The sequence below is a fragment of the Barbus barbus genome (assembly GCF_936440315.1).
Source record: "Barbus barbus genome assembly, chromosome: 10".
NCBI classification, from domain to species: Eukaryota; Metazoa; Chordata; class Actinopteri; order Cypriniformes; family Cyprinidae; genus Barbus; species Barbus barbus.
The window spans coordinates 18,879,350-18,904,745 of record NC_136738.1 but is presented as its reverse complement, the minus strand read 5'-3'; the positions used below and the strand labels follow the sequence as shown (position 1 = coordinate 18,904,745).

The following is a 25,396-nucleotide window of genomic DNA, read 5'->3' as shown; positions in this document are numbered from 1 at the left end:
AGCATGTTTTTAAATTCTTATTCTTTTTTGGAAGCTGCACATAAACAATTGCCAGAATGGTAACAGCCATAGATAATCACAACGTGTCGATATCCAGTCATATCACACTGCTACTCGTGTGATATTGCCTTTATACAACACTACTAATTTGAAAACGTCACATTAGAACTAGTGGTAACACTTTATTTTAAGGCCCAATTCCCACTACTAACTAGTTGCTTATTAGCATGCATATTACTAACATATTTGCTGTTTATTAATACTTATAAAGCACATATTAATGCCTTATTCTGCACGACCATAGTTTAGATCCCTTAATCCTACCCAATACCTAAACCTAATATAACAACTACCTTACTAGCCATTAATAAGCAGCAAATTAGCAGTTTACTAAGAGAATAGGTGTTCCCTGTTCTACAGTGTTTCCAAACTAATAATGAAGAAATGTTAGATTTACCCAAAACAATTATATCTCATGTTTAAGCACTATAAAGACATCAGAGCCAGTGGTAAATTGCAGAAGATCTGGGCGAGGTGAGGCTTCTCTTGGTGGGTTCATGAGCGCTGAACAGCCACTGACGCCCTGAAGCTCACATCTCCGAAAACACCGAAGCAAATTTTCAAATGGATGTTATCTTTATTAACAAACTGCATATCTGAAGTCCAAACAAGCACATTCTCACCTGAAAACTCTTAAAGGTGCCATAGAATGAAAAACTGTCTTTACCCTGGCATATTTAAATAATAACAGTTCTGTACATGGAAATGACATACAGTGAGCCTCAAACACCATAGTTTTCTCCTTCATATGTAAATCTCGTGATTAAAAAAGACCACTGAAAAACAGGCGAATCAGAACATAACACCGACTGTGACGCAACAGTCAGGATCACTACGCCCCCAACATTTGCATAAACCCGTCCTTCTTCTAAGCCGGCCGAACCATCAGAAGCTCTGCAGGTATTGTAAATAAACAAGCGCGGACAACAGCGGAAATAACACAATAAATGTTATGTTCCAGGCCGTGCAGGGGGTGTGAAGTGCACGGATGGGTTGGTGTCTGTATTCAGAAAGGCACAGAAAGCAAATAACGCGAGCCACTAAAGGGACATGGTTAGCTCCTTGCTAGCGGTAGCCTGTTACAGTACATAAGATTTCACTCTCAGTAAGGAGAGATGAGGATGATGGCGAATGACTTACAGATCCTGAGCACCACTGACAAGCATCTGATCTTGTGAAATGTGTGGTAAGTACTGTTGCTCCATAATGTAAACATAGTTTGTGTGATCACGTCTCTTGAAAGTGAAACTATAACGCGATCGATGGATCGTTCAAAAGCAGTTTCAATGCCTCGCATATTAATAACGGCTCCCTGATGCCCGCGTTTTATATACAGTATAATTACCCGACGATATAACTGCGAGAGAAAGTATTTAAATATATATTTTCCTCCCTGTGCGTCCTTCTTGCTGATGAGCCGTACTGTGAAACAGCCAATCAGAGCAGAGCTCATTATTATTCATGACCCTGCCAAATAAGCCAATAACAGACCGTTTCATTCTAGGCAGAAATCCTAGGGTTGTAAATGGACATGTAAAATCGTTTCTGGAGATTTTTTGCCCTTACCTAAGCCACATACCTTCTGTGTAGATATCAGAGAACAATTTAAAATACTGTATCAAATGCATTCTATGGCACCTTTAAAACTACATTCCATATTATTTATACAATTTTAGTATTTGGGCATCCGCCATGACACTCGCTGTAAGAAATACGTTAAAGAAAGCGAGACACATGTCTCCCGGAAATCCTGTATAATCTCACCAATCCGACGACGACTTTGAAACTCCTGAAGTGTTTCCAGATAAATGTGCTATATGCATCAGACGTTTAGCCAACGGTCCGTGGGCGTGACGTCTGAGGCTGAGACTACTTTAAGACGTCATGTCACTCGGCGGCCATCTTTGAAAGGCCTCTCGGGCATGCAAGTGCAGCTCCTATCTCTTTGAATGGGGAAACATCAAATTCTCCAAAACTGTTCACTAAGCTTACGATTAAATTTCATATTTGAAATCACCAAAGAAATCTGACAACAACTGTATCATTAATATTGTTTCTTTTGCTCAAATAGCGTTATAAAAAGCTTATTTTTTAGGCTAGATCATGCACAGTCCTAGGCGGACAGCTCAGAACCCTGACTGTTTCTATAGCAAAGGGACTTCTAACGGCGCTGACTTTACGATCAGCGATTGGCTCTTTCATTCAGAAGGCAAATAAGTGGCCATATTGAGCATTGCATCTTTCCCCATTCAAAACTATACGAGTGACACGTCTAGAGTATTCTATAGTCTTTGGAAATAACGCAAGCAGAGTGATACAAACAGTTTGAGTTCTGTTATCACTAGAATATCGCACTCCTCTCAGCCAATCAGATTGGAGGACCAGAACTGTTGTTGTTCGATTTTTTCGTATATATAATAAATCATATAAATGATTTATATTTGCACAGAAGACAAATAAACAAACAAGTACAGAAAACACAATAAAAAATACTATAATAGTAGTAAATAACACTAATATATTCAATGAATAAGGAAACTATATTAACGTTTTTTTCTGTGTACACAAAGTAAACCTAAACATGTTACAAATGCCACAAGCTAAATTACACACAAGGTTTTTGCAAAGATTAAATAAGTGAGGGAGAACCACTCATTCTTTGGGTTTAGCGATGCGTAGTACAAACTAGGGTTTGAATGACAGGACGTGACCAGTTCATCTCTATCTTGTGGGCTTCTCAACACACTGTTAATGACAGTCTGACTCTCGATTGCACAGATACATGGCAGCTGACAGCAGAATCTGATCCCCGGGTAAGACTGAGCTTTCACTGACAGACTAATGGAAGCTCTCTTGTAGCCAGAGAGGGAGCCTCAATGATATCTTGAGGAGCTGAGGGCCACATCAAAGACAACAATCCTGCCTGTGATCTGCTAGTGTCCTCCAGTTCTACATGAGAGAGGAGATGAGTGATGGCTGAGGTAAGAAGAGAGGAGGGGCTCTCGATCACTTCCCTATTAGAAATTACACATGCGGAAGAGATGCAGAGGACAATGTAGTGGAAGTGAGGGCCAATAGAGGTTCTGATCACAGTACCATCAAAATGATGTGTAGCTGATATGATATTCTCAGTCCCTGGGAGTCACATCAGCAGATTTGTGTTGACGTATATTAAAGATATATTTTATGGATTCTGTTCTGTGAATAACCACAAAACAGCTGTGTAACCACTACACAGTTATAAACCAACTGCTTTCAAAACAGGTGCTATGCCATCTTGAATAGTCAGGAACAAGAATGTATCTAGAACTGTGTTCTCTTATAATGTGGTCACCTTAACTGGAGAATATATCTTGCGTTCATTAAAATCATGTATGAAGGAGAGACCGGGGCAAGTTGTCAGTTGTTATATGGTTTTAAAGTGGAAATTCACAACTGGAAAGATGAGCTTTTAATAAAACTTGGCTGTCTAAGCAGAATGAATGAATGAATGAATGAATACAAAATGGGCTATGATGTTTCCTTTGCCCAAAAACTTCATTTCAACTTTGATTTTGCATTTGTGTCATCCGGATGACTTTTGTTGTCGGATCAACCCAGATTTCTGGGTTCAATCGTATTTTTTTTTAAAGCAATGCTAATGAAAGGTGGTTTCAAACAAAGCAAAAACTAAACGTAATAATAATAAAAAATGTGAATTGTCAACCGAACTAAAAATTCCAGTCATTTTTGATATGGCTTAAATAACTAAAATGAAGGACAAGGGTATTTGTCATAAATGTCAATTTTATAAATAATTAAAAATAAATGATAAATATTTTAACATTTTGTATGCCTTTCAATTTATTCTGTTTTATTAATATTTTTTCATAATTTATTTGTTGATCATATTATGAAGAAAAAATAATTAATTTTCCTACTTTGTATATTGTGGATAATGGCATATTGATTTTAAATACAGTGTCAACATGAACATATCCGAACGTGCTTAAATGAACTGCATTTACTTTTTTTGCAGCCAAGAGGTGTGTCAAAAAAGGATATTATAAAATAACATCATGCTGAGTCAGTGAAATAAAACGTGTGACAACTAGCCCCGGTCTGCCCCCTTTGAAGCTGTGAATGACAGGGAACTCAAACTGAAGCGAAGAACTTGCTAAGGTGGTCATTAGGTCTAAGTCGGTTGGGTAAAAGATTTAGACTAACATCATGTAAAAGTGTCTCACGTGAGTCACGCTGTGTTGGCGTTTCGTTCATGAGTTTGGTGTTGGCAAAGAGATCTTGCGTTTGTCCCAACAATTTTAATGGTCAAACTTAGAGAGCTCAAAGCATACTCACCCTCGACGTGTGTGACTTAATTCATATGAACAAAAATAAAATCGCATCTCCTTGTATTATGTGAAGGTCACCCGCATCCCCTCTGCGACGCGGGACTACACTGCAGCCGCAGTCAACTACAAATGAGTGCGTCTCACCGCTCTCACAAACACAGTCTCTGATTGGTCGACTGGTCCCGAGGTTAGAATTCCTCTTCTTCTGAATCGAATCTTTAATGAATCGATTGAACCAGTTCACATAACTAAATGATTCATTAACGTGATAAAAAACAAAAACACTTAATGAAAACTCAATAGTAATGTACCTGCTACATTATGGATTTATTCAGTCATTTTAGTCCATGTTGTAATGTTTTCACTGCGATGTCAGGATCACTTTTATATACATAAAAAAAAAAATCTATTTAGCTACGGTTCTTTGATATGAACTGTTCAAAAGAATCGATTCGCGGAAAAGGTGTACTTGCCTTTATACAGTTCTTTACGATCAACACTATATAAACTTGTTTGCCAAGAAAATACAAAATTACTGCAGGATACATTTAGTAAAGTTTTTATTCCACATCAACATCTGATAAATGAGCGTCACACTCTGTAGGTAAAACCCTGTTATCCATAACACGTGTGCTTTATCTTGAGACAAACTTTAGGAACCTTTTCATATCCTTGTTGTGGCTCTTCCTTCACCTACAAAGCAACTGAATCATTTGAAGTTCATTCCATGTTCTTTAATTTCTCATTTTCAAAAGCTTCATACACTGCTGAGGTAAAGTTATAGCACATAGAAACACTGATGAACAAGACAAAACTGACGAGGTCTCTGTGTGCCGTACAGTAACTCACCACAATAGAGCTGTACATGGAAAAACAAAGTACAAGGACATGGATACAAAAACACCAGACCTTGTTAGGATATGGTGTTTGTATACTTTAGCTAATCTTTTAAACAGAAAAAATAAAAACTAATTCAGTGATTAAGTATTTTTGATAGGACAGGTTCTCAAATAGAAACAGAGATGAATTTACATCAATGCATTTGTGTTTTTCTTCATCAGTTCACAACATCCAACAAGAAAGTTGCAAGAAACATTACTTATCACGGAGTTGGTCAGTTTTTACAGTAAAGAGTAAGAATTTGTTTCCACCATATTAACATTTTCATGTACTGATCACTTAGTTACAGCTGATAAAACAATGCTGAACATAGACGTACCAGAGACAATTAACACCAGACAGTTAGTAGGCAACACTTTTCAATTAGCACAAGATTGTAAATAGCTATGGCATGATGGCATGGTTTACCTGATGAAATATTTGTGGTTCTTGAAAAAGTCTGATATTTTTTCCTTTGGTCATTCATATAATATAAAGAAAAACAAATAATTATTAAAAAAATGCTAAATTAAATTATGCAGTAAAATTCAGCACATAAATGGCAAATAAACAATCGGCTGTAAAATCTTTTGCTTTCTTGAACTTATCCGATTTTTTCATATGCTGGAATGTCTCTGACTTTGGCTCTCTCTAAATTACTGCATTTCATGCCTTTCAAAACAGGTCAGTTTAAGTAACAGCCAATATATGACAGAGCAATGACTCCTGATTTTACCACTAATGTGGTATTAATACTCATATTTTACAGTTGTTGTTTGCTCCAGATTACCTTACGGTATAAATTAATATATTTTCAAAGCACTTATATTCTGTATAAAAACCATGTACACATGATGACCTGGATCTAATGAGAGAAACTTAAAAATAAGACCACATGTAAATAAAATAAACTCAATTCCAATACTTAATGTATATATATATAAAAAAAAAAAAAAAAATTAACATCTAGCAATAGCACTATTAGTTAATCATGATTAAGCATGAAGCAATGCGTGTATTCCTAAGCTACATTCCCAAGTCATGTCACTGCATGCTTTCAATAGCCATTAAGACAGAATTAATTAGTGCCAATTAAAAGAACCACAAAAAGGTCTTAAAAGTAACTCCTGAGGGTATACAAACTTCCAGTGTAGGTTCTAGTGACAACTTTTCATCTTTCCAGACTTCTTACTGTGGAAACTAACCTGGCATGTATAATGACAGACAAACTGAATTACTGTAATCAGAATGTGATGGAAACACTGAAGACTTTTTCCAAATACAAAATGACTCTTGGCAGAAAGCAAAAAAAAAAAAAAGGAAATAGCACTTATCGCTTTAAAATTCAATATCCTTTAGTCTTTGTGGGTCTGGGTTTGTTTATTCATAGTTGAGTCCACAAATATCCACTTAAACAGGATGAATGTAAGGAGGTCATGGTAAAGACAGGAAGTGAACTTTGTATAAGATGACAAAAGTTCTTTCCCCCCTCATTGAATAGAGAAGACTGCATTGGAAAAAGACATCATCTTGTTGGCACACATAGCTGGAATGGAAAGAATGTGCCGACTGGTATCAGACCGGTCCTTTTTTGTCCCCTGTTGGAAATGTGAAGAGTTAGACACACTGTGTTGGGAGAAAACCGGTCAGAAAAAAAATATTAGCAAGAAACATTGAACCACATTACTGACAAACAGATTTTCTTGTCACCCAGAACATGAATGTTATTTTCATGACTGGGTAAACTAAAGTGACCTACCCTGAAATAGATCCATAAACTTTGACAACATTTCAGCAAACGCCAGATGGCACAAGACATTTTCCAGAGTTCACTGACTTTCCCAAGCATTCGGGCACAAGTCTTTTGTAGCTATTATAACCATGTTGCTCCATCTTTGTCAAACAGTTGGCACAGTAACTAATGTTACACCACAACTTTCTGACTAAAGTTATTTGTGCTTTCCCACATGCAGCACATGCTGGAAACCTAATTAGCAGCATTTTTCAGCACAGACCCATTCATCTCAACATTATGCCAAACAGAATCACACCAGCTTGTTCCAGTGTCAAATTAAGAAGAAAAAAAAAAACATATGTATCTGTAGGAACATAACTCCATGACTTTTAGTAAAATTGTATAAATATAAAAACTTTTAATATACTCGGAAAAAACCTTAAGGTTGTGGTATAGGGTTGTCTTATTGCCGTGAAATCTTTACTGATTTTTATAAGATAAATGTAACAACTTCTAAATTGTTAGTCATATTGAAGCAACTTAGGTTCTCTTGATTATATAAACGCATGCATATTTTTTTTTTGGAAAAATCATGTTAAAATGGAAGTGTGTGAAAAGATACATCAGGCTTTAGAGGAAGCTTTATTTGTATCTCTCTCAATCATCATTGTATTGCACTGGACTATACGCGTCACCCCTATCAAAACTACAGATCATAAATTATGTACAATATCATCTACTAAGATACATTATTGGGACATATAGTGTGACAATTGATGTTTAAATACATTTTATGTATGCAAGTAGTCTGCTATATAGCATTAAAATATACCAAATTGCATATTTTATTGGCTCTGAATAAAATCAAGGTGTTATATGCGCCATAAAAGCCTGATGTATCAAATTTGATACTTAAAATTAAAAAAATAAAAATAAAAAAAATTTCACATGCCAGTTGTTACAGGGTTAAAATGAAGCAATGCATATCATTGTAGCAGAAAAGAAACTAAACCAAACGTACATAGAGTGTTTTTCACTTGCTCCTGTGATGGTACTGCGGCTGCTGCTGTTGGTGCTGGTGGTGTCGTCGTGGGCTTGGGACACCCCCTCTGATACTGTGGCCTGGTGAGGCAGAAGCCGCTGGGTGATGAGGTCCAGCACGAATAGGCTTCGCTATAAGGGACAGTGCAGTTTGAAATGGAGAAAGAAAAAAAAAAAAACAACTTGCATGAATATACATATATGGAACATGCATAATGTATGGGAGACATGCAGCAATACATGAGAGCATTTGGGCACCAGGTAACCAGAGACAAGGTATTAATGAGTATGTGGTGCCCTCTACTGGATATAATGCAACATTGAGATCTGAAGATAAAGCAGCTCTGACCAATCTGTGCAGTCTGTTTCATCCTGGCCTGGTTCTTGGCTCGGATGACCTCCTTGATGCGGTCCACCTCCTGCTGGTACTTCTTACGGTCTCTCATGGCGCTTTCTTTGGCCTCTCTCAGAGCAGACTCCAGGATCTTCACTCGCTCAGCAGTTGCACGCAGGCGCTTCTCCAGTTTGGGCAGCTCACATCTTAAGTCTGCATTATCACGCACCAACTATGAAAGTTACAGAATATATAAACAGAATTATTAATATCGTATTATAATCACAATATACATTACTATTGCCATGTTAAAGTTTATTATATTGTAATTTCTGTGAAAAGTTTTAAAAATCCTACAAACCTGCTTGTGGACTTTAGTAAGCTGCTCCAGGTTATTCTCAAGGAAAATTATTTTCTGTTTTTGTGCAAGACTTCCCCCCGATTCATCAATGTCCAACTCTACACTCTATAAAACAGAAATGTATATTTTTACACTGTATTTATCTGAACCATTTTAAAGGCAGTTTAATAGGTAAACATTTGATAACTAATACTGCAGACACCACCATAATTCCTCAGCTGATAACTCAGTACATTAAGAAAAAGTTTTATATTTTCTAAAAAGTTGTTTAAATATTCAAATATGCATCAAATTAAATTAGCTCTTAATGTCAAACAAATAAAACAGGAATTTTATTTAGAATTTAGATAGGAATAAACCTATACTGAATGGAGATTTTTGGCTCAGTGCATGGGAAAAAAATAAATAAAATAAAAAGCAAAAACAGCCTTTAAAAGATATGCATTTGTATTAATATCTACAGATGCGCATAGACAGTGCAATACAATAAACACTTAAATGTGTTTGGCTATGTTCTATCCACTAGTCTGAAAGAAGACAATTTATGGAAGCAAAAATCCCAAAAACAGTGCTTTTGAATGTAGTGTCTTGCTTTATTCCTATTGTTGTCTAGATTTCATCATTGCAAACAGTAACTAGCAGCTGTTGGTCAGAGAATACTAACACATTTATCACTCAGATAAAACAGTATTTGTTTTGGATGCTCACTCGTCCAATACGATTATTGAGGTCCTGGATGAACAGCATACGCAGATTGTGGAGAGTCTGCAGCTCTTTGGCCTTGTTGAAAAGAAAACGGCATAACAGCTTTACAGGCTGAATATTCAAGGTAAACAACTCTGAGATAGCAGATGTTGGTGTTCAGAGACAAACTCTAGGAATGCCAGGTAATGTAATCGTACTCACCACAGTCTCTTCCAGACCCTTAAGATCTTCTTTAGCTTGCTCCCTCTTCTCATTCAACAGGCTGATTACAACAAAAATGATAATGTGTTCAAAATATCTTTATTAGTGGAACAGAGCTATTTTAGAAACATTGTCTCTTAAAATCTATCTTTGACATTCCATGAGCAGATCATTTCTATGACTTTTTAATATGAGCAGTTGACTCACAGAAGCTTTTGCAGCCTCTCGTCCTTCTTCTGTTCCTCTTGTTTTAGCTTTTCATAGTCAGACTTGAGCTGATTCTGTTCAAGCTGAAGAGCCTGGTTCACACTAACAGCAGGGAATTATTGAATGAATCAAACTATTTTGATAAGTTCATTAATTTGGAGTAATACCAGTCAAAAGCAGATGCATTAAATGTCTCATTTGTAATATTTATTTTGAATATTAGATATAAAACAATTACAGAACTGATTAGAAGTAATCAGAAATAAAGTACTTACTCTTTCAGCTCATCAAGGATCCTCTGTTTCTCTTCGATCTCATCTCGCAGACGTGAAAGCTGCTTCTGATGAGCCTCTCTGTGGCTTTCCATCTGCTGTTCCAGGGCTTTCTACATGCAGATGCATATGGGATTTATACATTCAATATAAATGAAATGATAAAAATAAAATGCTTCCTTTTATCAGTTTATTATGCAGAGACAGCTACAAGTTAGTCTTTTGTATGTTGATTTCCTGTAACATTGCTCTGCTATCTGTTCATGTTCATCACCATCTCCTCAGCGTCCTGCATCCTGGTCATGTGCTCCTTTTCCTTATCCATGACTGACACCTCATGCATCTTTTCTGTACGAACCAAAAGATGATTATTTTACTATATATTTTTACATATATAGTAAAACCACTGTGAATGAAACATGTTGTGCTTGAATATGAATATAATATAACGTCACGGTATTTTGTGACAATGCCTTGCATGTAGACGCTACAAAAAAAGTGCGCATCACAAAGACCTTGTGCGTTGAGTTTAGCGAGCTCCTCCATCAGGGAGTCGTGGCTTTCCTCCAGCTGTCTCTTCTTCTGTTCCATGTTCTGCATGTAGTCGGTGAGGGATTTGATCTTTGCTTGATGCTAGACACAAAAAACAAAATGCAAAAACAATGTTTAGATTACTTGGCTTGAGAACTCCATCAATGGGCTGCAATACAGGTATTGCAGGCAGGCTATAGGTTAGTATTGTTATTCAATTAGGGGCATTAATTGCATTTCAGTTCTTAATCCCTTACTTTATGGTTTCAAAAGGAAAAGTGAACTTTCTTGGATTTAACACCTTTAAAAAAATCTTATTAATCCAATATTGAAAAGAAGTTAAAATTGGGTAGGGGACAAGCCTAAAATAGGCATGGACATTCTGGAAAATTTACCATGCTACTACTCTTAAAAGTCATTAAAAAGAAACAATAATATGTTTAAAGCAACTATAAACCATCCTATTTTTTTAAACTCATTTAAATCATCCAAATGGACATAAAAGATAAGTTTAAAGTGAAAAATCGCCCATATACAGATCTAGAATCACCACTAGAGGGTGCTGCTCTAAATAAATCACTGCAAGTACCTGGGAGATCAGAAGCTGACAGGAAGAGAGCTCTTTCTCGTTGGCCTGTATTTTACGCATTGTGTCGGCCTGTGTGCTTTCAAGCTGTTTGCTGCGGTTGACCAAAGACTTCACTTCTGACTTCATCTTACTTATGAAGAGCCGTGCCATGGTAAATTCCTCCTCCATGCCTCCGTTCATCTCTGCCAACTGAATAAAGAGAAACCAAATAAATGGCACGCAACTATTCCATTCATTTCCTTTCTGAATCTCTGTCATGACAAGTGACATTAAAGATAATACATTCTATTTTCAATACATAGTTTTATTTTACCTATTTATCACATAATCCAAAAAAAACAAAACAAATCATGGTTGCCACAAATGTATCACAGTTTCTACAAAAATGAGGAACTGTTTTCAAAAATGACAATATTGGTAATAAATGTTTCTTGAGCAGCAAATCAGCATATTAGAATCATTTCTGAAGCATCGTGACCGTGAAGACTGGAGTAATGATGCTGAAAATTCAGCTTTGCCATCAGAGTAAAAAAAATAATAAATGGTATTTCAACAACTCAAATATATTGAAACAGTTCTTTTAAATTACATTAATATTTCACAATATTACAGTTTTTATTGTATTTTTGGTCAAACAACATTCTTTGTAAGCATAGGAGACTTCCTTCAAAAACATCTTAATGACTTCAAACATTCGAATGGAAGTGCATATATAAAATGTATAAACCTATGTAAATAACCATATTCACATGTGTATGCAAGTAGTTGTGAGGCATGTATTCTTTACAAAACTAAAGTGCAATTAACACATTATATAAAAATTTAAAAACATCTGCACAACTCAATAATAGACCCCCCGCCTTTTTAAACTGATTAAAAATGTATCTTTTGATAAGTAAATAAGTTGTGCATTTACTTTTTACTTTATTAAGCTGTGTATTCTTACCTTGTGGTCATTCAAGGCAATAACACTGCCAATCTCATTAAGGTCCCGGAGCAAGAGACTGAGGACCTCTGCTGATCTCTTCTTGTGATGTCCACTGAGCTCCTGCAGGGCAGACAGATCCCTCTCCACACTAGCCAGAGCTGCCTAAGAGACAACATTTATTCATTCATTTAGCTGACGCTTTTATCCAAAGCGACTTACAATTGCTATATATGTCAGAGGTCGCACGCCTCTGGAGCAACTAGGGGTTAAGTGTCTTGCTCAGGGACACATTGGTGTCTCACAGTGGATTCGAACCCGGGTCTCTCACACCAAAGGCATGTGTCTTATCCACTGCGCCATCACCACCCCCAGGACAACAGGACACAACAGGACAAAATCAATGTGCAAAGCTACATCACCATCACTCTTCATTCACATGAGCTTTATCATTTTTTCCTCATTCTGCTTACACTCTTCTGCATAAGCTCCTCTGTGAGCTGTTGGTTTGTCTTGCTTCTCTCCTCCACCTCATGGCTTTTCTGGTCGTAGTTCACTGCCAGCTCCTCTAAGGCCTGGAGTACCTCCTTCACCTCCTCTTTAGCTGCCTCGTTCTCATGCTGCAAACGGCTCAGATCTTCCTGGATCTTCTCATAGTCACGCCGTGTGGATGCCAGTAACTGTAATAATGCAGGATGGAGGTGTCAGACATCTATGTTAGTCAGCAGACTGTCTGGAGCTTTACTTTGCAGAATTCCTGCTTCTCTGTGGTTGTCATTTATTCAGCAAGAACAAATAATCTAGAGCGGAGGTCTTCAACCCTGTTCCTGGGGACCCACTATCCTGAAGAGTTTAGCTACAATCAAACACACCTGAAGCTCCTCATGACTGCTTGAAAATTGCAGGCAGGTGTGTTGAAGCAGATTTAAAATAAACTTTCCAAGAGAGTGGGTCCCCAGGAGCAGGGTTGAAGACCTCTGATGTAGAGGACAAATAATTGATCAGAAGTAACAGTAAAGGTTGTATTAAGCAGCACAACTGTTGGAAACACTGATAATAATAATGGTTTCTTTAGCACCAAATCAGTATATTAGAATGATTTCTGAAGGATTGTGTAACACTGATTTGTAACAGCTTTGCCATCAGGAAATAAATTACTTTTTAAAATGTTCAAATAGACAAAAGTAGTTGTAATAATATTTCAGAATATTCTTTTTTTTTGTATTTGATCAAATAAATGCTGCTTTAGTGAGCATAACTCCTAAAAACAAATAAAGACATGAATAAAATAAAAAATCTTACTAACCCCAAACTAACGCAGAGATAGCAAAACAATCAGATGCTGTTCAGAAAGATTTAATCAGAATGCTCAAAAAATGATACGGACACAGAAATATGGGAACTTTTGAGTTCCTGAGGTTGTTTCAAAAGAGATCCTGTGGAACTGTTTCCACAGGAACAACATTTATATTTAAAAGGTCTTTCACTTCCACCTGTATAATTAGAACTAATTTTGCTTTATTGCCACTCTTTGTACCTGAATGGAATTCCTAAGTACAGGCAATAGAATGCTAGAGCTAATTATGAAACATCAATTATTTTTAACTAATTACTACATTTGTTTTAAAGATTTTTGATAAACACATTCTATCGCAATGAAGAAATGCATAAGAGCCAGCCAGTGACCAGCTAGCAGCCTTTGTATGTTTACATAGGTAAAACGGTTTCATTCTCGCTCATGGCTACTTCTTGTTTCAATTTCAGATGCATTGCAGACAAAGCATCATGGGAAGGCATGTGACATCATAAATTGCGGCGGGCATGAGTTTTCTGCTCTATGTTGCTGCTCTTGAGCCGGACTCACCTCATCCTGATCCACCATCTGCTGCTTCAGGTTCTCTGCCAGCTGACTGTGCTGGTTGATCTCATCATCCTGTGGTGAAAGAGAGAGGAAGGTCTGAATTGTGAAGGTTGCACTTCCTGATGCACTTTTCTAACAGTATGTGAGAGGTATTTATCACCTTGTCGTCTAGTTGCTGATACAGGTCATTGATCAGCTCCTCATACTGTGTTTTCTCTGAATCAGAAATAGGCTCTGGGGGCGGAGCTGAAGTGTCAATTATGGGAGCGGCTTCAGAATTCTTTAATTCTTTACTGCTGTGCTGCTCATCAACAGGTACACTCTCACCTAAAGATAAAGAGGTAAAATGTCAGTCCAGCTTTTGTTGTTTTATTTATTTATTTTTAATTACTTTTCATGTGGCTTTTTGTACTATGGAGTTATTTTTGTATAAAATAAAATAACAAAGGAATTGGTTTCTTCATTAATAAAAGGAACAAGGCTCTCAGGAAAGAGTGCTGCAGACTTGAAGATAAAGACAGAGATGAGAACGACTGATTGGATGTAAAGGAAAGAACAGCTGCACACAGAGTCAGAGCCACAGTTATTCTCAGGGCTTTATAGCGCTGGGATGGGTGAAGCCAGCATCTTTGTGTTTTATGTGCAGGAGAGGTGGAGGGAGCTGATAACACTGACAAAGAAATAAAAACCTATTCATGGGGATGCAGGAGAGATGCATACCGACAGAAATGACAAAAACATCAGGATTCATAGAAGGGAAAAAGACATGTCTAAGGCTGAGTGAATTCCTTATAATAAGGAAAGTAAATATATTTAGCCATATACGGTAGTGCTGACATACATACTGTAAGTACTATGTAGCAAACATGCTTTCACTTAATGACAGGCCTGTTTGTTCAGAGTCATTATGTGTGTATCATTACACAATCTGTGTAATTAGTGCTAATTGGTGTTTATCATTGTCAATTATTGTGGATTTCTGTCATCAGCACACGCATGGTTTATATGAAGGCCAATTTGTGTCAAGTTCTAATCAATATAACAAAATAATTACATAAACTATTCAATAACTTCATTTTCTCTTTGGACATCATTATTTTACTCAAAAACAGAAATTTGCCCTGGCTTTAATAAGTCTTAGACAAATAGGGGAGGAAGAAATAACTGGCTCCTTATAACAGAGCCCATTTTAGGACTCGAAACGCAAAAAAAACAAAAACGAAGCTTTTAAGACAATAACATCAAAAATTGACTGGCCTCTGCAAATTTGATCCAGCAAACAAAATGCTATGCATCATCTCAACCATTACAGTATTTTCAAAGCAACCACTTCAAATGTCAAGCATCATTTCAATGAAATTTTCCTCAGTGATATACAGTGCCCTCCAAAAGTATTGGAACAGTAAAGATAAATTTGCTCTGTTGGCTGTGGAGTCAAGACATTTACAAATATGATTAAAAGATGAATATGAGACAAAACTACAGAATGTCACATTTTATTATTGGGTGATTCAACACATAGATGTTTTACCAGCTAAGAAGTTCAGCACTTTTAGAGTTTAGAGATCTGATGTGAGCATAAATAGTGGAACAGTTGAACATAAGACAGATATAAAATGTTCCTCTTCAGTCATGGCTGTAAAGTTCTTTATGATGTTTGTGAATTTGTTGATGTATATGTATATGAGATATTCTTCTAATTCATATTTTAATTTTATAGTTCGATAGAGTTGTAATTTACTTTGTGTTTTGGTTTGATCTCTTTAACCTGTCTCTCTCTCTCGGATAAGTGCTCTCTCTCTCCGTGTTCACTTCACTTTCGTCTAGCCCGGCGCCTTATCACACAATCACTGTGTCCCAATGTGCATACTATACACCCTATCTGCCCTAAATAGTATTGAAAATTAAAATGACCAAATGATCAAAATTGAAAATGTACCGCGGCCGCCCAAAGTGTAGCCTATACTGTATATACACGTGATCGCAAAAGGAAGTATTACAAACACTCAATGGTGGTTTAAAGTGAGTTCTGAGTAAAAGTGCACTATTAATCTCATAAATTTTCTTATGTAGCATGACGCCAATGTTAGCTCTAATGCACCTGCAGAACAGTCCAATTCTTCTTCATAATGCATTTTGTCATAATACTTCATGTAAGGTCGCAAGAAAATGTTTTGTTGTATTTATTTAGAAATACTTTTGACAATAGTTGGGTAAATGTGTACTGGGATTGAAGCTTGGTAAACGTTTTATTGTCAGTATAAATGGCTGAATTAAAACAAAAGAATAATAAGGCTTATGTCTCATACCTTGCGGAGATGTGAAAGGTTATGTCTCCTTAAACTAGTTTGTCATGCATTCCTTTATTTCAACACATTTACAGGTTCTAGTATTTTAAATTTGTGATTAATTAATAAAAAATATATATTTTTAATTGATTGACAGCACTAGTTTACTGTTACATACTGACTAATATTAACTGATTAGAATTAGATTTTTATTTTGTTTCATGTTTAATAGTTGTGTTATTTTCATATAGTATTAGGCCTGTATATTTGTTATGTTTTATTGTTTGAAGCTTGTTTTTTCTTTTTAACACCCATATTTGTTCTCCATCTTCTCTCTTTACCTTTCCGCCATCGTTTGAGCTCGTTTTCTAGCCGCTGGATGATGATTTTCAGATTTCTGGTCTTCTCTTTCTCTTTCTCATATTTCTTCTTCCATTCCTCAGCTGTAAGCTCCATGTTCACAGAAACTGTGTTTTTGATGGTTTTGGCCCTGTGTGAATAAAGCAAAGTGGAAATGATTTGTACATGCACATTTTTGTTTTAGCTTCACTAACTATTCTTAATTTCAATCTTTATACAGTGAAAGAGAAATCTTCTAAGGCATAAAATGGCTTCACCTCTGGCCGAACATGAGTGTGGATTTGGTCTCAGCCTCATTATATACGGATGGAGAGCAGCAGATGACGATGGTTGTTCTGCAGTTCCCACCTAAAGAGTCCTGTAGGATCCTGGTCATTTTACTGTCTCTGTATGGCACATGGGTTTTCTGTAATGAGAAAGATAAGGCAAAACAATAAATAATGTATAAAGCAAATATTGCTTTGCACCATGTGAGGCCTAGATTATGAATACAAGATGAGTGGCATTTTAGTGAAAAGAGAGGAAGAGGAAGAAAAAATGAACTGTCTGGGCAGTTGAAATGGGTTGAGCACTTACAGTTCCTTCAGCCAGGGCTGAGATGACGTTCCCCAGAGCAGAGAGAGACTTATTGATATTTTTAGCCTCGTCCAGCACAGATCCTTCTGCTCCAGTTTTACTGACCTGTGAAAGAGCCACAGAGAGGTCGAGAGAGAGTGGAGATGTTATATCATTCTCAAATCTATTTTGTAGTTTTATTATGACTATGTCAGGGTTTTTGAACTATAATTCCAAAAAACAATTATTGATCATATACTGTATAGAGGGATACAAAAGGCTGGGATAATACTGAAAATATGATGTTCTTAATCTAATTTAAAACCTGGAAATAAAGTTTTAGGATTTTGAGGGGAAGAAAAACAAACATAATATAAAGACAATATGATAAGATATAAAAAAGAAATTATATGAAGTTAAAAAGAAATGTTATTAATTTAACCCTTTTTGTAATTTTTTGCATTGCTTCTATAGATACAAATAGAGACAAAGACAACAACAGAATATAAAAAAAAAAAAAATCAATAAAAGCATGCCTTTTCACTTCCTGCCAGATCCACCAGGTAGAGTTTTCCGCTCAATTTCTTCTCTGTCTCCACATTCTCCTGCTTAATATTAATGAGGAAAATGCTGTGACTGCGGGAGCTGTGCTCATTCATGTCTGTAACGCAATGTAACATCAGAGGATCATGGGTTAGGGTAAAAAACAGTGTAACAAAGTCAAGATAACAGCACTGTATATTAGTTATGTTTGATTTGAGATGTGATGTATTATATCAGGGAATGAGGAATAGTCAGTCACTCACTTGTGACAGCCACGTGACGATTGGATTTACCCTCATCGATCACATCCATGACGTCCTCCGGACTGGACACAAAACGCTCTGTACAACCCTGGCAATGGAACAGCATTAAAAGATGCATGACATAAAGGAAGTGTTTGCTTCATGCCTGGTGACTAAAAATACACTGTATTGTATTGTGTATTATCTTTCCTACCTTGACAAATGGCACCCTGTTCTTATTTTCATGGACAGCCAGGCTGGTTTTAGAAACTGTATAATCGGACAACAAAAATTTAATTTACACCTTAAAAAATCTATTAATATATATTTTAAAAGTATCTTAACACTATGAAGAAGATTGCTTTTATCTCACCATCAAGCAAATCTCGAATTTTGTCCAGGTAGATTTCAAAATAAGAGACCTGTGATGAGGGATGGCCATTAATAATAATAATAAAAAAAGTATTTTTTTTGAAAAAGGCACATTAAAGACATAACAGGAATTATAGTAATAATATCAGAAAATGACAGAAGAGGACTCTAATTAAATATTTTTCATTTATGTATAAAATAATTAACACAAATAATAAATAAACTAACAATGTATTGAATATAAGAGTTTGTGTTGTAATAAAGAAATGCAATATTAAAAGTACATATTCCAAAAGATGCCATCAACTGAAACTAAGACACTGGAATAGATTTTCGGTTGCAACCAAAGTGGTTATTGAATTTGTCGTTAGTAATAAGAATTTCTTCTATTGAAATGGTGTTGTCAAGAGATGTAGGATTATAGTTTGTTCTGCTTTCAAATGAGTTTTTATACCACTAGGAATGGGATTAATTACACTATTAGACTCTTTCAATGAAGCCCCAATAGTGTTAGTATTAGTATAGTCCAATAACATATTAACATAACCTACAATTAAATATGCTGTATATTACTGAATGCCAGAGGTACATTCCACTAACCTTTATTTTTGTAGACAGCTAAGCTCAATGTTTTGTTTCGATTTGTTAATATACACATATTATTGAAATCAACTTAAAATTGAATGAATTCACATGTGAAAATACACAAGCAGATTCAATGCTGAATGTTTTGACCTTGATATGGAACTCCAGGTTCTCATCCATGGAGTAGATGTGGTCAAAGATGTCCTGCGCGATGCGAGGTATGATGCCCTTCAGCTGTGAGTTATGGAGCTGCCCCTGTGTGCATGTTGCAGAGGATATTTACAGCAAATATTTGATAATATGCCACTTTATTTCTAACAACTAATGACAGTTTGTGTAAGAACTAATGCACTGCATTATATAATTTCTATTTCCTTCCACTATGTGTGTAATGTGAATAAGAAAAATATAAGCATACCCTCTGAAGAATGTATGAGGACATCCAGTTTGGATAATTTGCATCTTTCAATGGTTACAAAGTGATTCATTTTCAGCAACATTTACAACTGAATTTATTGACTTTCTATTCAAAACACTTGCTGAAATCACAGACTGTTTCCAGAGCAACGCCTGCAGTCAAGTGGCATTTTGCAGCTGTTGCAGCAGTTTGGCATTTCAGTCATTTCATGAAAGATGCTGAGAGATTCATCCATCTAGAGCATTTTGTGACATTTTCTCACCGTACATGTGACAAAAGGTTATTCTGTTATTGAACTACATAAATGTCTGAACTTGATACCAATTTTTTTTCCTTACCTCCATAGTGTGTGTCTTCCCTGATGCGGTTTGGCCATATGCAAAGATTGTCCCATTATAGCCATCCAGCACATCTGAAATGCAAGATTCGTGGTTAGAACCTTTTTTTTTTCTTTTAAGGCCAGTAATATTTAACCTTCCATGCAGCTATACGTAATGTATACACAACCTTTAACAATCTGTTTGGCACAGGTATCATATACTTGCTCCTGTGATGTGTTTGGAGGAAAGACTCGGTCAAAGATATACGGTTTGCCCTAAAAAACAAACACATTAGTCAAGATACAAGTAATGAACAGGTCTTAAAACATAAAATAGTTCAAGAGACATCTCTAATAGAAAATATCATTAATATTTGTTCTAAAATAAATTCCTATCTTTAATATCCACAATAATATATGTGTTTGTAAATGTGTGCTTCTGTGTTACATTTTCTTTGATTTAGCCCAAAACAGATAATAAGTTTGCTTTCATTATATATCATATTCATTTAAGAATTATTCTCTTTTTGTATCAAGAGGTCACTCTCATAAATGGCCCCAGCACCTCTTTGTTTTGCTGATGCTGCACAGGTTCTACTAACAGCTATTTATGAAGTTCCCCAGAGGGTTTGAGGGGTCTACATTGTTGAAGAGAAAATAAGAGGACCTTGTGATGAATGCAGCCCAACCCCCAGCTGCCAATCAATCTTATTGAGCCCCAATAAATCCCTCTCTTTTGTTTTGATTCTCTGAGCCGGAGCCTGAACCTGCTGCTGAAATCTATAACTGTGATTACAAATGAAAAATAACGCTCCAAAGAAAGAACTACGTGCACAGTATAAACTTTAAACTATAAGTTAATCATGCTAAACTAGACTATAAGTTAATCTATAAATTAAACTATAAGTTAATCATGCTAAGCTTTTCTCCTCTGTTTTTAATTGTTTCTCTGTCATTCGTTTTTTCATATTTTTTGTTTAATATTTTTTTTTACATGTATTTGTGTATTGCATATTTAAATATATTATTATTTTTATTTGATTTAAATTTATTTTTAAATTTACTTAAGTTTTCATTTGATTATTATTTATGTTTATTTATTTGCGTATTTACTTATTTATTTAATGAATCTATTAATTTATTTATTTTACAAAATCTACCATTTTTGTCTAACCCTTACATTTAAACTTAAGTTTAGACAAAAGCATATAAATGAGTAATAAAAAAATATTAAGCTGGATAAATATCTAAGGATGCTTATTTCTTTTACTGTATAAATCAGCTAACTGAGATGTGAGATTTAGTGATCAGGGGGAGCTCATGTACTGCTGACAGCAGTTTTTCCACATCCTCTTTCGCCCATATGCACACAAATACTCTCCCATATGGAAAGAGAGAAAGAGAGAGCGTCCTGAGACCTACACAGATCCTGGTCCATACTGTACCTTATTTTAACATCCATAAATGAAACATACGGACCATGTGACCTAAAACAGACATGCATCTGCCCTGTTGATTATCAGTGTAAGACATCACACAGACACTAATACTGCTGTATCAGAGTTGACAGTGTTCACACAGACACATAATGTTTCTGTCTGTGTTTGATTAAGCTGGTTGGGGTCATGCAACCCTGCCGAGACACAAATGAGAGCTGTTGCTCAAACCCAGACCGTCACCACGGAAACTACATCTCACCCGGAAAGAAAAGCACTGATTGGCTGATAGTCAGCACCTGTCTCCTGGCCAATACTGGAGGAGAATAACATGAAAACCATCTCTTCCTTCCATCTCTCTCATTATGGGTCCAACCTTTTATGTTAGAAGCCAAATGAATACTGCAGATTGAAATTAATTCTTGTAATACAGAAAAAGAATAATTACTGGAAAGCCACTGTGAACAGGTAAACAAGTATTTTATATATAGTGTGTATATAGTCTGTAAATAGGCAAGGACGTTTACATGTTTCACTCTACATTTTATCCATGTGCTGGAATCTGAACACAATCTTTTATAAACACAAACACTGGCTGTATGTAAAAGCACACGTATTCAGGACGATGCATTTTTTTAGTCAATAATTTATGCATATTATCTGGGGACCATCAATGCTTTTTCAAGAGTGCATGATTTTATCACATTCAATCAAAAATCTATATTGCTTACTTCCTGAACAAATACTTGAAAGAATAATGTATGTTTTTCTATCCATTTCAGATGGGTTTGTAGAATAAAAATTAGTACAGTATTTATATAAATTACATAGAAACAAATGTGCATCATAAATAAATCTAATAATGCAGTAGGGTTGTTGGCAAGGTGGTGCAAAAGATAATGTCAAAATATTAAAGAGGACAAGAAATACAGCAACAAGAAGGGGGTTTATACAAACAACATGCATGTGGTTGTGCGTGCCAAACAACAATTGTCCCAATCCTCAGTGGACTGGCTTAAATATTCCACTAAATCAGCCTAACCGTTCCCTGCCAGTCCTGGCCCCTCAAACAGCACCTCTGTCACTACGGCAACATAAATTACTCACAGGGGCCCTGGGCCTCTTTGTGGCCTTGTGCATATAATAAGACGTTAGCACCCACATTAAACACTGCTGACCAGATAACCCTCATAAAGCAAAATATCAAACCCAGCCTGGTATTGACAAACTGCAAATGATTAGTAAGGTCACTGTCACAATCTTTCCTATAAATCTCTCTGCAATTGTTTTGTGGTGGATATTCATTTTAGGAGTTTATACTCACACAAACCATGCAATCCCTTTACTGCTGGTTGTTTATGCTAAACAATGAAGTAATAAATAAAGAAATAAATAATTTGAAAATAATGTATATTTTTACTTGTATCCTTTTTATGAATTAAATAATTAAATAATTATACTGCAAGCAAACAATTAATCAAAATTGTTGCTGAATATTTTTAGCAAAATTGTTGCCATGTTGGTACATTTTGAAATTAAATAGAGTGTAAATAAAAAGAGGGTAAATAAAGTAGGCTATAAAGAAAAAAACCCAACATATTTAAAAAAAATCTTCTAATACTATACCATCATTTATAAAACTATAAAATTTATATAGTTATTTATATATACAATTTATAAATAAATACTCAAGTACTCTTCACATTTTCAGTCCATTTACATTTTCATCAATAATTCAGAGGCTGACTCTATGGAAGTTCATATTTGTTTCATACATAAAATACAAATAGATCATTAGAGATACTAGATAAATCGCTGGATAGCTAGATAGACAGATAGATAGACAGATAGACAGACAGATAGACAGACAGACAGATAGATAGAAATGAAGATTTAGCCTACCTATTTATTTCCAGTTCATCAGAGCTGTTGGGGGAGGAGGTGTGAAATCCCCCCTTCCCCCACAAATGAATTTGAGTTTATTGAGGATTTCAAATCTATTGCATTAAAGCACCACACGGAAAGATTCACTACCAAAAAACAGTCACTAATGAGATGCAGTTAGAGAAACATTGACAGTAATAAATGCACATAAATGACCTAGATCTCCATTCACAGTCACACTTGTATCCTAAAGCTAAATGTCTGGCATTAGGACCAGCAGGCTGTGCAGAGCCTGCAGGGTACCATTACAGAGAATTTACATTAGAAGCAGAAGTCTAATACCTGCTATGCTCGATTTTGTGTGCAGATTAGGCATGGTAATGTCAATTACCATCTCAATGGGTCAGATAATATGGGCTATTGTGTTTGCACAAGGGATATCTGGAGGTTTACTGTAAAACATAAAAACCATCAGTATCTTACTGTGTCGACAGGCCAGCTTATTTATAGCATGTCACAAACCCACACAGTCACTCAGACTCTCATTTCTGATATCAAATGCTCTTTCATTTGATCCCACTACTAAAATATAAATCATATTCTGTTATTAAAAGATAAATGAAGGCTCTGACCCATAATCAGCATGTATCTTCCAGACTGAGTAACCACATAATTCCAACCCTAAAAGTGCACATGGCCGACAATCATTCTATACTCTACATCTGCATTCAAAACAAAGTAGATGGATTTAATGCAGCTAGCTAGCTAAATAAATCTGATGTGACTGAATTAAGGTTAAAGTGAAACGAATAAAATTACATGAAATATGTGACAGGTACCTAGCCATTCTAAATTATTCTTTAAAAACCCTGGCACAACTGGTGGTCAAATTATGATATTAAAGTAATCAAAGATATTATGGTGAGATGGAATATGGAGAACACTGAAATTCTCAAAGGTTAACATGTTGGAAATTTGTCACAAAGAATATGAGAATATTTTTTATAAATGCTGCCCTCCAAACTAAATTTCTAAAACCTAAAATAGCACTTATATCTATTCAGTAGGTGTATGTACACAAAGTACATTCAGGCAAGAGCCAACTAGGCCTATAAAAGGTAGCATACATTTTAAAAGAAAAAAATATATAAACTGTGATCTCTGGACATTTTGCCCCACGTGTTTTATGTGATTTGCGCAATTTATCAGTTACAATGTGTTGTTGTTGTTGTACATTACCTCCCACAGTTTTGTTTTGTGCTTCATACAGTTTTGCCGTTTAATTTTTTCTGAGAAGCCTATAATAAATTATTTCATGGTCGGTCTGTGACAACACGTAGCAACATAGGGTCGTCGTGAGTCCTGCATCTTCTTACTGCCATAAGGGGAATGTTCAACAGCTCTATGTAAGTCGATAATGCATGTAATTAATAAAAAATTACAAAAATGAAACAAACTCGCTTAAGTAAAACAAAAGAAACCATGTTCAACATAGCACTGTGTGGAGCGATTCTCGCACAGCAATATAAATAACTCAAAGCGCAACAATTTTTCAAATGAAAGAGGTTTTGTTTTTCACAGGCTGGGCAGTCTAAGAGGGAAAACTAAGAACTTAGACATAATTCAGAATTTATCTTTATAATATGAACGAACCATACGAATATGATTCACCCAGACAGACATGAAATCATCACATCAATGAGTCAAGTTAGACTAATAGACCTATATTTATCTGAAGTTACATCATACGCTCCTGCTCAAAAAAAAGAAAAGAAAATGCGCGCCTTGATAACATCTGTAGACTCTGAAGACATCTTACCGATATCACCACAGTGTCTTCTCCTTTGAATTTCGGTATGTATTTGTCACCTCTGGTGTTTTCCGATTCGTTAAGTGGCCTGAATCGGCACATCACCTTCACACAACATTCAGCCGCATCCACCATCGTGTATAATTTTATCCAAGGAAACTTTCTCTCCGGTCAGCAGATCTGGTCTGCAGAGGAATGCATCAATCAAACAATCAAAATGTCTCGACGCTTGCCAGTCGTTCAGCCCGTACGGTCCATTCCCACCGAAAGAAGCTTTGAAACTGAAAACAACCTCAGATAAAATAAACCCCTGGACACCGTTTCAAATAGCACGTAACATATCACATAAACATTTAAAATGAGTGTAATTTGGTTGTCGTTGACGCTCGCTGTTAGGAGCTATATCCGAGTGCAGCTCGAGCGTCTGAAGAGCATCAGCACTGGACAGTTCCACGCGCTCTGACTGACGCACGCGCTTCTGCTGTCCAACAGCGCCTCTCAGCAGCCAGAGCTGCCCATGACTGCAACAAATCACAAAGTTCACAAATAAAC

General features: G+C 35.9%; 1 protein-coding gene across 1 annotated transcript; it reads right to left on the bottom strand.

Moving 5' to 3' along the window:
- Positions 1-2,887: 2,887 nt before the first annotated feature.
- LOC306875624 (kinesin heavy chain-like) lies at positions 2,888-24,979 on the bottom strand (the record flags this gene model as incomplete). The annotated part of the gene is made up of 26 exons (XM_079426310.1): positions 2,888-3,074; positions 8,027-8,178; positions 8,424-8,612; positions 8,742-8,846; positions 9,450-9,521; positions 9,648-9,708; positions 9,855-9,956; positions 10,130-10,239; positions 10,401-10,474; positions 10,642-10,759; positions 11,247-11,435; positions 12,193-12,336; positions 12,645-12,851; positions 14,036-14,104; positions 14,193-14,359; positions 16,662-16,810; positions 16,938-17,086; positions 17,257-17,361; positions 17,772-17,896; positions 18,042-18,129; positions 18,235-18,290; positions 18,394-18,442; positions 19,128-19,232; positions 19,734-19,807; positions 19,903-19,990; positions 24,854-24,979. The coding sequence occupies 26 exons, from the start codon at positions 24,977-24,979 to the stop codon at positions 2,888-2,890; spliced, it is 3,060 nt and encodes a 1,019-aa protein (XP_079282436.1).
- Between the last annotated feature and the right edge of the window lie 417 nt (positions 24,980-25,396).